This window comes from Heterocephalus glaber, unplaced genomic scaffold, assembly GCF_053883595.1.
Source record: "Heterocephalus glaber isolate CG9 unplaced genomic scaffold, H.glaber_assembly_v1.0 deba00001460, whole genome shotgun sequence".
NCBI classification, from domain to species: domain Eukaryota; kingdom Metazoa; phylum Chordata; class Mammalia; order Rodentia; family Bathyergidae; genus Heterocephalus; species Heterocephalus glaber.
Window position 1 is genome coordinate 2915338 of NW_028258307.1, and position 13396 is coordinate 2928733.

The 13396-nt window shown below is 42.0% G+C and overlaps 1 protein-coding gene across 8 annotated transcripts in view; it reads left to right on the forward strand.

Moving 5' to 3' along the window:
* Window positions 1–13396, forward strand: part of Fbxo16 (F-box protein 16) — a 47267-nt gene that overhangs the window by 20897 nt on the left and 12974 nt on the right. For 6 of the 8 annotated variants that reach the window (XM_004848420.3, XM_004848424.3, XM_087216747.1 and 3 more), the window contains exons 4-7: window positions 1333–1539; window positions 5321–5485; window positions 9029–9249; window positions 10780–10882. In XM_004848420.3, coding sequence (XP_004848477.1) covers window positions 1333–1539; window positions 5321–5485; window positions 9029–9249; window positions 10780–10882 — 696 coding nt within the window. Of the gene's footprint in view, window positions 1–1332; window positions 1540–5320; window positions 5486–9028; window positions 9250–10779; window positions 10883–10979; window positions 12498–13396 lie in introns of those variants that run through there. The other 2 variants (XM_004848425.4, XM_013073475.3) reach the window with 2 other exon arrangements.

A 13396-nucleotide genomic window follows, 5' to 3' on the forward strand; every position in this document is an offset into this window, starting at 1 on the left:
TTTAATCAAGAAATATTCCTACTAATTATAAAAATACATTGTGCAACTTTAATGAAGCTGACTTGTCAAAAGGCTTGAACTGAGCAGGGCATGATAGTGCGTGCCTGTAATCCCAGTGCTTGGGAGGCTAAGACCAGCCTGAAGTACATAGCAAGATACTATCTCAAAAAAAAGAAAAAGAAAAAGAAAAGAAAGAAAGAAGAGAAAAAGGCTTGATTTTGTTTGTTTGTTTTATGTGCCTTTTTAGGTAGTTTATTTCATGATTACATTGAAAAGTCATTATAAATTTCTGATTTCCTCATAATAACTGTACTAAATTTCTCTATGTGAAATATGATACTCAGAAATGCAACCAGCCCGCACCTCCCTCTTCCCTTCCATGATGGGCTGGGGAAGAAGAGACAGGTGAAGACTTCTGGTGAGATGGGATGTTCGACTGGCTGGGCTTCTTCCCTTCAGATCCTCGCTTTTGGTTTCGCCAGTGCCCAGGTTCTCATCTTTGGACAATCCCTGATCCAAGGACTGGGTTGGGTCATTTCTGGGAAGAACTGTGCAGCGAGCGGCCCAAGCTGTTCTGAGACCTTCCTGCATTTCTCTGTCAGTTCCTCCCCTCTGGGGCTCCTCAATGCAGATCCTGCCCAACCCACACTTCCTGTGCAATCCTATCAGTCATTCCGCATTGGTGGGAATTGAGCCCAGAATACACCCCTTGCTGGGGCCGTTCGCATGCTGTACCTTATCGCTAGTTGTGATCACAAGGATTTGTTTCTGCTCCTGTTGTTCTAAGCACCAATAAAGCTAGAGGAGAAATTATTTGAAGGGAAAGGAGCTGCCAGGTACCTTTCCTTGGAAGTGTATTTTTATTTTGTATTTCTTTCAGTTTATGCATATGACCAGCTCCCAACTTATTATTTTATATAATTCAAGTTCTGAAGCCAAAAGGACTTCAGTGTGCACACTTAGGTCATGTACATGCTTATACATATAAATGTGAAAAAGGACAGGTAGGTAGCAAAACACAAAATGTGCTGAATAGGAGCAGAAAGTATGCTATGCATTAGAAATAAATGACTAAGCCAGGTGAGGGAGCACCTGTGTGTAATCCCAGCACTCAGGAGGCTGAGGCAGGAAGATCACAGAGAGATTGAGGCCAACCTGGGTAACATAGTAAATTCAAGGCCAGCCTGAACTACATGGCAAGACCCTGTCTCAAAAGCAAGAAAGAATGAAGGAAAGGAAGGATTAAACCATGCTACTCTCATGTCTTCCCCATAATGAATCTCTGCTGTCAGACTAAACCTGAAGCTCCTATGTCTTGCTTTGTCCTTCCAGTTTGACAAATGGACAGACTCCCAAAGGAGAAGAATCCTAGCCAGCCTGTTGGAGCGCTGCTCGTTGTCCCAGCAGAAATTCTGCTGTCGAAAGCTTCAGGAAAAAATCCCAGCAGAAGCCCTGGATTTTACTACCAAGCTCCCGAGGGTATTATCTGTGTACATCTTCTCCTTCCTGGACCCCCGAAGCCTTTGTCGCTGTGCACAGGTAAGGACGGAGAAGCGACATGTGGCGTTTTGGGAGGACAACCTTAGGGAACTCTGTAACTCCAGTATCTTGAGAATGAAACTCACACGTGCACTTTCGTAAAACCAGGCAGTAGATGTTGAGTCTGGAGAGGCTGAATGATTTTCCACCTGCATTGTATCTCACTGGATTTGGTGTTCAAAGGGAGGAAAAGTAGAAGACACCAATAGTGTCCACAGAAGAGTATTAGTGGGGAGATGCAGATGCCCGTTAGCGATGGTTAGCAGGACGTTCTGCACGCATAGCACACAGCTGCAGTACAACCCTAAACTGTAGACTGCAGGTTGCTCATGAACAGAAAAAGCTCAAAATAAGGTGCCCAGAAGATATGAATAAGAGAAAAGAGACCCAGATGTGGAGGACAAGGCTCTGGCTATTATTTTCTTTAAAATAATTCTGTACTATATTAAAGTAAAGTTATATTATTTAAACTGATAGTCATTTTTGATGAGTTTTTTTCTTTTCATTCTTTTTTCTTTTTTTTTCAGTATTGGGGATTGATCTCAGAGCCTTCAAACTGAGCTACTTCTCCACTTGGTTTTTTTTTTTGTCTTTTAATTTTTGAGACAGGATCTTGGTATACTACCCAGTCTGGGCTCAAACTTTCAGTGCTCCTGCCTCACCCTTCCAGAGTCCTGGGATTACAGATGTGCACCACCACACCCAGCTGACTTCTCGTAGAGTTTAGTCAAACTAGAAATTACCTGCCACTATACATTCACATAAGATTAAGAAAATAGGGGCCGGGGATTTAGCTCAGTGGTTCTGACACCTGCCTCACAAGTGTAAGGTCCTGAGTTCGATCCCCAGTACCAAAAAAAAAAAAAAAGGATTAAGAAAATAAATGCAATCAGAAACAAACAGTGTTGGGACACTTGGGCAGATGCCTAGAAAATAAATGCCAATAGAGAAGAAGATTGATATCACACCAAAGGAAAGCAAGCACTCAGGAAAAAAAACCCATAAGGCAGGAGGCTTTTATGAGTATTCTACGGTACCCAGAAGCCTTAAAAGAAAATGTGCAATTTCCAGCCTTGCTGTATTCATTTTCGATGTTGTGAGCAGGAATGAAAGCAGCAAGAGTTTAAATTGTAACTATAAAAATAAAAATATTCTGCATGGAAAAGAACACCATAAATAAATCCAACCAATAGGCAGGGAAAAAATACATGGCTAACAAATGGCTATTTCCTTCTTTTAAAAATAATTCCTGTAGGGCCGGGGATTTAGCTCAGAGGTTCCGGTGCCTGCCTCGCAAGCGCAAGGTCCCGAGTTCGATCCCCAGTACCAAAAAAAAAAATTCCTGTAAATATATATATTAAGAAGAGAGAAAAATACTTAACCCATCAAAAAATGAGCAAAGAAAATGAACAAAGAGTTCACACCAAAAAACGAGAGAGAAATATAGATGTCTGTACCATACGTGGGATGCTTGGCCTCCTGACATGTCATTTTTCATCACTCAGGTTGGTTTTCTGTTAATGATAATATTCTGCATTGGCAAGTGCTTGGGGAAACAAGAGCCTTCATACATTGTTAGTAAACTGGTGCAACCACCATGGAGACCAACTGGGTAGCAACTTGGTAGTGTTAAATTTTTCACTAAGAATTCCTTTTGGCACCGGCATCCCGCTTTTCGGTGGGTATATGGTCAGATGGGTATACTTCAAGCTGTGTTAAAATTATTTCTGTATAAAAATATCACAGCCTTCTTTGTTATAGCTAAAGGCAGGAAACAATGGAGAAGTCCACCAGTTGGGGACAGGGTAAATAAGTTGCGATGATCACCAAGATATGGTACAAAATAAAAAGGCAAAGCTGTAGAATAGGAAGGTTATATCATTTGGAGAAGAAATGGAATAGACATGTATTTGTTCATCTTTGCCTAGAATAGTCCTGGACTGACCTATATATAAGCATCAGGCAACAGCAGTTGTACCCAAAGCTGGAAATAAGTGGCTGGAGGACAGGGATAAGACAGAAACTGATATTTCACCTTGTGTCCCTATGTCTCTTTGAATTTTATATCACTGTACACATATTACCTGTTCTAAAATAAAATTAAAATGTAAAAGAACATAGTGATGTAAGTGTTCAATATTAGGGGAATCATACAGCTCTGTGATGAATAGCCATTAGCCATTAGATAATAATTAGCCATTAGAAATGCCATGGGAGAGCAGAGATCCTGGGCCAGTTAAATGCAGAAAGCAAAGTTTCATAGTATATACAGTTTCCCAGTTTTGTTTCATACATGCCTTAAAAAAAAGGAAAACTGAAAACAAAAGAACTCTACTGGTTTGTCAGTAATGGTCATCTCTGACTGATAAGATTATAGGTGTTGCTTTTCTTAAAACTTCTCAGGATTTCCCAGGTTTTCCACCATGGGATTGTGGCCATTGGAGAGAAATGCTATTTGGAACAGCAATTCCATCGTCTGTATGCACTGTGTCTATCTTCCTTCCAGCTGCTGCACCTTTTATTTCTTCTAACCACGTGCTACTCTTTCCCTAATATTCTGTCTTCAGCACATAACACAGTACTAAACATAGTTGAAATTAAATAAATGGATGGAGGACCGGGGATTTAGCTCAGTGATTCTGCCACCTGCCCTGCAAGCACAAGGACTGGAGTTCGATCCCCAGTACCAAAAAAAAAAGGATGGAAGGAGGGAAAAAGAGAATAGAAAAATGGGTGTATGGATCTGGGCATGGTGGTGCACACTTGTAATCCTACCACTCTGTGCGGCTGAGGCAGGAGGATCGAAAGTTTGAGCCCAGCCTGGGTGACTTAGCTACTTAGTGAGACCCTGTCTCAAAATAAACCGTTGAAAAAGAGGTTGAGGATGTAGCTCAGTGCAAAGGCCTTGGGCTGAACTCCCAGTAAAACACACATACACATACATGCATGCACGCACACCCCCACACCCCCCCACACACTTAGATCTGTGGATAACAAGGGCCATTAGAGAAAATAGTCCAGTTTTTGAGGGGCACTTAACAGATATTAATTATTAATGTTGAAAAGAGATCAGTCTTCAAGGGTGAAATTTGGGTTTGAGAGTTAGATGCCACCTTTGCAACTCTTACAATGTAGCTACAGAACTGTTGGTCTCAACTTTATATATGAACCTGACCTTAGTTCTTAGCAAGGCTTATTGAAAGCTTGGGATAATTATTGTAAATACTGCTACACTTTGCCATTGGGGCCACCTCCCCCATTTTCTGGATGTATGGGATCAGCCATAATGCTAAGGAGATGGAATCCTAAAGGCTTTATAATACATGCTAAATAGTACTGGTAGTTGTGTTCCATTTATAAAATTTGTGTTTAGAGAAACAGAAGAATGGAAGGAAAAGGAAGCATACCATGAAAAGAATAGCAATATGCAGACCTAAGTTTAAGAAACCTTCCTGTAACTTTCATATGACTTTCAGGAATCCTTAGGGAGTTGGAAAGTCTATTTGAGCCTAAGTGCCCTCATTTGCAATATGAGAGTAATAATTATGCTCATCTTCCTAGATTGGGATGAGGATGGTTAAAATGTACCCAGTAATATTAGTAGACTGTGTCTAAGTCTGAATTAGCATTTAAAGGAACCCCACTCCAGGTAGGAGGTAACTAAGCTGTGATTTGGAGGAAAAAAGTGTGTCAGGTCCAGAATGACAGCTCAGAACCTAGAGAAAGTGGACATGTGAACCGAGTAGAGTGTTTGTGTTTTTAATTGTCATTGTTGTTCCAGGTGAGCTGGCACTGGAAGAACTTAGCGGAACTGGACCAGCTGTGGATGTTGAAATGCTTACGGTTTAACTGGTGCATCACTTTCTCCCCAAGCCCCTTTGAGCAGGGGATATGGAAGAAGCACTATATTCAAATGGTGAAAAAGCTTCATGTCACCAAGCCCAAGGTACACTAGAGAGAAAGAGCAGCAAACATACAAACATCAGCTGTAATAAATTCTAGAACTAAGAACAAATGATCAAGGCCGGGGATCTAGCTCAGTGGTTCCACCACCTGCCTCCCAACTGCAAGGACCTGAGTTCGATCCCTGGTACCAAAAAAAAGAACAAATGATCAAACCTGAAGCTGAGGAAAGAAGGTAGCTCCAAGGATATTTCCTTCCACTATGATTCCAAAATGCCCCTTTTCTGAGACACCAAAGCCCTTTTAAGGATGCCCACATTAGTTGAGAGCCCTTGGCTGCCACCCCAAGCCCACAGCTGCATCCAAGAGGGCAGCACTATGGTGACCTCCCTCTCTCCTGGTCCCAGATATCTGTACCTCTAGCTTAGATACACTTCTGACCCAGGAACTCTGGGTAACGTGCAGTGTTTGTTACCTGTAGCCATAATATTTTACTTTACTAATTCAAATTTTCTGTGATCCTACAAGGTGGAGTTTGGTTTGCTTGTTCATTTGTCTTGACAGGGTCTCCCAGGCCTTGAAGTCAAGTAGCCCAGGCCCTGAACTACGTAGCCCAGGCTGGCCTCAAACTCGTGGCAATCCTTTTGCCTCAGCCTCAAGAGTGCTGAGATTACAGGCATGAACCACTACACCCAGCTTGTTTTGAACTTTTATTTATCTCTTGAGATGCTAAGGATGGAACCCAGTGTCTCACACCTGCTAGGCAACCGCTATACCACTGAGCCGTCATCCCAGAACCTATTTATTTATTTATTTATTTATTCTCTCACATATTTACAGAAGAAATAATACCAATTCTACATGAACTCTTAGAAAATAGGGGAAGAAGGAACACTTCCCAACTCATTACTCTTATACCAAAACCAGAAAGAGACTACAAGAAAACAAAACCACAGATCAGTATCCCTCTGGAACACAGAGACAACTTGAGCCCAACAGGGATGCCCTTCAAGGTATTAACAAACAAATTAAATCAAAGAATACAAGAACCTCACCAGGGCCAAGTGGGATGTACCCATGAATAAATCACATTGGCCTCATAGGAAAACAATCAACCACTATCATTCGCAGGTTATTGGTCCATGTGTGCAGTACATCATGATGACAGTCCTGGTGGGAGGTTGGTGCATGTACACCGCACATCTCAATTCTCTTCATGCCCCCTTCCCTTCCCCTCCCCACCACCTCCTGCCACCTCTTGGATCTCTTCCCATTTGCGAAAGATGAATCAGTTAGCTGGTGAGGTGGTGCACACCTGCAATCCCAGAACTGGGCAGTCTGAGTCAGGAGACCACTGTGAGTTCCAGGCCAACCTGGGTTACGTAGTGACTTCAAGCCCCCCCACCCCAGTAGTCATTAGTGGAGAAATGGATGCACCTTGAGGCCATAATGTTAAGAGAAATAAATCAGACACACAAGGTTATGAATCACATGGTTTCTCTCATATGAGAATCCAAAAGCATGAATAAATCATACAACCATTTATTTATTTATATATATATATATATATATATATATATATATATATATATATGCAAACAAAGTCATTAAACGGAATTCAGCAGCCATTCCTGATGAAAATAAATTCTCAGGAAGACTTCAGGCTGAGGATGTAGCTCCGTGGTACAGCAAGTGCTTGCCTAGATGCTAGAGCCCCTGGGTTAGATGCCCAGTGCCAAAAACAAACAGACTCCAAGTGATGTAAACAAAAATTTGGTTTACTTCACATAAAAAATTGTCACAGACTTCATTATTACCTATTATGTACTTTTCAGATTTTTTTTCAGCCCTGGGGATTGAACTCAAGGGCATTCTATCACTGAGCTACATCCCCAGCTCTTTTTATTTTTTATTTTGAGACAGAGTCTTACTAAATTGCCCAAGCTGGCCTCAAACCTGTGATCCTCCTGCCTCAGCCTCCCAAGTAGCTGGGATTACAGTGTGTGCCACCACATTCACCAAGGATTAATCATTTTTATATATAGTTGCTGTCATTTATATCTGAATATTTTCCTCTGAAATACTTTTTATATTACTATGCATTATTTATTGTTAGTAGTATTAAACTAGACCTCTTCTAGCAAGAATAACCTTACAGAAATGAGATGACTGTCCATTCTACATGATGCCTGCCTGAAATGCTGAATTATATTAGTATAAAATGTCTTCTTGAGGCTGGGGATTTAGCTCAGTGGTTCTACCGCCTGCCTTGCAAGCCCAAGGTCCCTAGTTCAATCCCCTTTACCAAAAAAAAGAAATGCTAGTAGGCTATCATTAATCATTAAGTGAGTAAATATTTGTTATACATTGTTGTGTGCAAGAAGCTAAGTGTACAGAGATCCTAACCTGTTTTCCCAGAGCCTAGTCTGGTGGCCCAGAACAGTCACAGGTAAACAAAACTGGAATCACAACCCTGAGTGCTGAGTAGGATTTCATAATAGAAATGTGTACAGAGAGCAGTTGAAACAAGACTGAGGAATCTCTTTCTTTTCTGATCTTCCTTGCTTTGTCTCTCTCTCATCTTTCTTTCTCCCTTCCCCTCCCTCTTTTTGCCTCTTCTCTCTCTCTCTCCCTCTCTCTCTTTCTTTCTTTCTCCCCTCCCATCCTTTCCCTTCTTTTTTTTCTCTCTCTCTCTCCCTCTGTCTGTCTTCCTCTCTCTCTCTCTCTCTCTCTCTCTCTCTCTCTCTCTCTCTCTCTCTCTTTCTTTCTTCCGATGGGACCTAGGGCCTGGCACGTGCTAAGCATGGGCGACATCCAGACCCTAACTGGGAAATTTTTGGATTCTCACACACAATTGAAACAAACCCATTTACCAAGTAAAACTTCCCTAATCTCTTAATGAACAAAAATTAAGCTCTTAATGGCATCCCAACATACCAGTACCATTTCCCTTAGGCTACAACCACATGCAACCCTTATGAATTTTATACATGAAAGACAGACTTTCAATTTTAGAAATTAACCAGAAGTGTCCCATGGGAGTAGTTGAGTTGAGTAACTGATGAGATCTATAGCCTATTCCTGTTCAGCTCAAATTTTATATTAGAGATCTTTAGGGCTGGAGGACCTAATTTTTTGGAATTACATCTTTGCGTGAGTAAAATGACTGCACTTTATGAATAAAATGACAAAGTAGACAAGGATATGGTAGAGAAGCTGGCATATAGGAGAAGGTTTGGAATGTGGTTTCAAAGCAAGGGAGTCCTGGATTCAAATTCACATTCTACTTAGGTTGTAGTGGGCACATTCATTTGTTCTGCTTGTCTTCAGTTTCCTCTCCTGTAAAATAGGAGTAATAGTGATGAACTATAAAGGTACTGTGAAGGTTAAATAATAGAACACATGAAACCTGCTCAAGACTCCCTGGCACCTGGAAAGTTCTCTGGGGCACCAGCTGCCATAATCATCACCATTCTCGTTGCCATGGCGATGGGATGGCGATGCAGCTGACAGTATTGTTTGTTTTATTGTTGCCATTATTAGCATAGTGCTCTGGGAACAGAAATAATACATTTTCTTCCCCTAGACACCTCCAAAAGACAGCTTTGTCATCGCCAATGTTCAGCCAGTTGCAAGCAGCTCTCCAGGGGATAAGCAGTCCCCTTTTTGGTCCTCCTCCACAAGGAAAAAGAATAACCCAGGGGAGAAGGAGCCTCCTCCCTGGCGATCCTCTGACAAGCATCCAACGGATATCATTCGTTTTAATTATCTGGACAACTGTGATCCCTTCCAGCCCAGCTCCCAAGGGTAAGAAGCTCCGTGTCCTTCTCAACTTCTTTGTCGTTCAGAACAATTTAGGGACATTTCAGTAGATGACAAGGTGAAAATAAAACCTGCTTTGAGACGCAAAGGTTTTTCAATACAAAGAAGCAAGAAGTCGTTGAAAAAGTAAACGAACCATTCTTAGCAAATTTGCCCTATGAATCATGATTTATCTGAACTTTATAGCTGCAATTACTTAACATGGTAGGCTTTTTTGATGTTTTAATATTGAATTCCAAGCCAGCATCATATGGTTCATTGGAGCTGTTCCCTTTTTCATAGCATTTGTGCTTTCTTTTTCTAAAAGTGAGTGGGTAATCGAGAAAGAAGCACACTTAGATACTTACATTTGTTAAGATAAACTGATGATCTCCTAGGTGTTGTTGTTGTTTTGAGACAGGGTCTTGCTTTGTGGTTCAGACTGGCCTCAAACTCACTATGTAGCCCAGGCTGGCCTCAAACTCAAAGCAATCCTCCTGCCTCAGCCTCCCAAGTACTGGGATTACAGTCATGTGCCACCACACCTAGCTTTCTCCTGAGTTATCTTTGAGACTCAAACACTTGTGACCAAGGAAACTGAGAGGATGGGGTAGACTTTTAAAAAGAGCAGGCCAACCTGGCACCAGGAAGTGCACACCATAATCCCAGGAGTGCTAGCTACTTGGGAGGCCAAGGTGGAAAGATTGCAAATTTGAGGCCAAGCCTGAGCTGCATAGCAAGACTCTATCTCAAAATAAGTATTTTTAAAGCAGAGTAGACAGTGTAGCCCAGTGGTAGATTATTTGCCTATTATATTGTTTGCCTAAGGTTATTGTGGTACAAGCCTAAAATCTCAGATATTTAGGAGGCTGAGGCAGGAAGACCACAAGTTGGAGGCCAGCTTGGGCAATTTAGTGAGCCCCAATCTCAAATTTAAAAAATAAAAATGATTAGGGGTGTAGCTCAGTGTTACCTGGGTTCAGTCTTCAGGACCACAAATAATAGTAATAATAATAATAGTAATTTTTAAAATTTAAGTAGAGGGGCCGGGGATTTAGCTCAGTGGCACTGTGCCTGCCTCACAAGTGCAAGGTCCTGAGTTCAATCTCTGGTACAAAAAAAAAAAAAAATTAAAGTACAAGCAAATACACACACACACACACACACACACACACACACCTATGCATATATATGTACTTTTTGGAAGTTCCTCCTTTCTGAAATGAGTAGCATGTAATAATGCATTCAGTTTTCTTTATCTGCATTTTTCCTGTAACATTATATCCTGGGGCTTGCTCTGCAGTCATCTATAGAAATATTCTGCCTTTCTTTCTACTATTCATAGTATTCCATTGTATGCTGGGCTACAGCTCATTCAACCAGTTCTCTGTTGATAGACGTTTGGCTTATTTCCAGGTGAATGCAGACAGCCTTTTAAGTCACGGGGCAAAGAAGTCAAACGAACAAATAGCTACGTACACCGCCAAAGTTATAAAATGATAATTTATAATTTGCCCCCTTCCTTCCAATTTACAGAAGAAGAAAAAGAAATGAAATGACCCCAGATTTCAGTCGACAGTCACACGATAAGAAAAGTAAGCCACAGGACCGAGTGAGACTAAGAAAAGCTCAGTCCCTGGTAAGTATGCTTATAAAAGATTCATCACCATAACCGTTTATGAAAATTGCAGCATTGCTAATCCTATTTGGAAAATTGAATTTGTTTTTGAAATCAGAATCATCGCGTGGTTATTTAAAGCCTGTTCTCTGACACTGACCCGCAGACAACTGTGAGGCCCTGAAGACACCATTTATTGGATCTTCCTCAGTCTGGTTTCTCATCTTTGTTTTTAAGAAACTAGGTGAGGCTGGGGATTTAGCTCAGTGGTTTCGATCCCTGGTACCAAAAAAAAAAAAAAAAGAAAGAAAGAAGAAAGAAACTGAGTGAGCTGATGGGCATGAAACTGCTTTGAAAACTGTGCGATACTGAGTGGGTATCTTCATCGCTGGTTCTTTCTTCTGCTGCATCCTTTGGGACTGGACTGGAGGACACCAGAAATTGCTCCCAGAGGAAAGGTCCCCCGACCCGGAGGAAGGCGAGCTTTCCAGAGCTGCAGCCGCCAGCAGAGTGAGATTAGAAAAGCTCAGTGAAGTGAATGCAGAACAATACATCAAGAACTCTTCTTTCTCTAAGTAAAAAACAGCAAAATGACTGCCTTTTAAAGTCAGTAATTGTGACAAGGGAGCATCATCAATTCATAGCACAACTTCCCAAACTGGGGCTCTGAGCCCCAGCGGGTCCCTTCTAGCTCATCACGAGACTCTGGAGCAGAGTGGAAGAGAATACAGATAGGGGGAAAAGTTCCTGTACAGAGGTGAACAGTTAGCGGAAGGCTGAGGGATGTATTGTGCTCAAGGAAAATGAATGGAAAATGCATGTCAGCTGGGGGAGGCGTAAGATGCTCATGAATGAATCACTTTTATAGCTCTGCCTTAAAGCCTTATTACTCTCCGCTTAAATGTATTTTCAAATGTTATAGTCCAAAAGTAAAGATTGAGAAAGTAAGAGAGCTGGAGATGAATGTTTTAAAATAGAGCAGTCTATATTCTGAGGCCAATTTTGTGGGACTAAGGAGGCTTATTATAGACTCATGTACAGAGGCTCCAGGGAATGAGGTAGCTTCGAGCCAAGCAGTAAAATTGTCAGTGAAACCATTAATTGCAAAAAATAACTTTTTGAGGCTTATCATACAGGCCATTATGAAGCACTCCTGCTTCGTTTGCACTCCACTGGCCAGGAGTAGAAGTCCATGCAAAAACAGAAGTTGAGGGCCATTAAATGAAGGCTCAGCATTGATGATGATGTATGCTTATAGGTCTTCAGCACAATCAAGCATTCCTCCTTCTTAAAGAACATGAAACCCATAACCTAGGGCAGAAGCATTGGGGAGGCTGAGGCAGGAGGATACTGCAGGCTTGAGGCCAGCTTGGCTACATGCATAGTGATTTCAAGATCAGCTTAAACTACATGGTAAAACCCTGTCTCAAAAACCAAAAAAAAAGGGCCAAGGATTTAGCTCAGTGGTTCCGGCGCCAGCTTTGAACGCCCAAGGTCCTGAGTTCGATCCCTGGTACAAAAAAAAAAAAACCCAAAAAACAAAAAACAATAACCCCCCCCTCCAAAAAAACAAACAAAAAAACCCCCCAAAAGTAACCAGAAGCTATCTTCAGGAGCCTTTGACATCAATCAACCATTTGTCAAATGCTAGTGGACATTGCTTAAGTTAAAGTATTTGTTACAAGTTAAAAAGTGAAAACATTGTATTAAGTCTGAATGGGAAAACTAGGCAAATGAAACAATGAGAAAGCAATTAGCAGTTAGTAAATAAAGTAGGTGATTATATGTATCTACTTGTATTGTTTTTGGTTTTGTGTCTATACTAACTATAGCAGTGTATATGCTTACAGCAGTGTATTCCTTTGAGAAAGAGCATGAAGTATAAATTCCCCCCAAAATATGCTGTTATCTTTGATGCACACCTAGGATCTGTTTCCCTGTGACTGGCCTGGCTGTCTGGGGTACAGGGCTGTGTGTAGCTCAGGTCCCCTCCATAGGGTGGCAGTTTGTCCTTGAGACAGGGCACAGATCTCAGAGGAAACAAGCAGCCTAGGTGATGACCGTGACAGTGAAGAAGTGCTGGCTGTGGGAAGAGGCATCGAGGAGCCAACTTCAGGGTCCCGAGGAGAACAGGGAGGAGAACTTGGAGCCCAGTGTGGGAACTGTGGAGACACCTGGGTGCTCGCTCTAGAGAAAGGTCCCGCGACGTTTTGACAGGTGGATGGAGGAACATTTCGGGTGTAACTTGGGGCAGGGAAGCCCGTGCTAAAGGCAAGATGAGTGACGTGACCCCGAGCCCTGCCTGGGAGATTGTCTGAGGCTAGAACACTTGATCCTATCCTGGGAAGAGGGCACTGGTGACAGCTGGAGACGCTGAAGGTTTGTCACATGGAAAGACCTGGAAGAGAAAAAGAGCAGAAGTAATCGAGTACAAAGAACGCCGCTCCCCGGGGTCCTGACTATCAAGTGGGGAGGTCACCTCTCCGTTCCCCCGTCCTTACTGAGAGCGCAGATAGGAGGTTCTGCTGCAAAGAG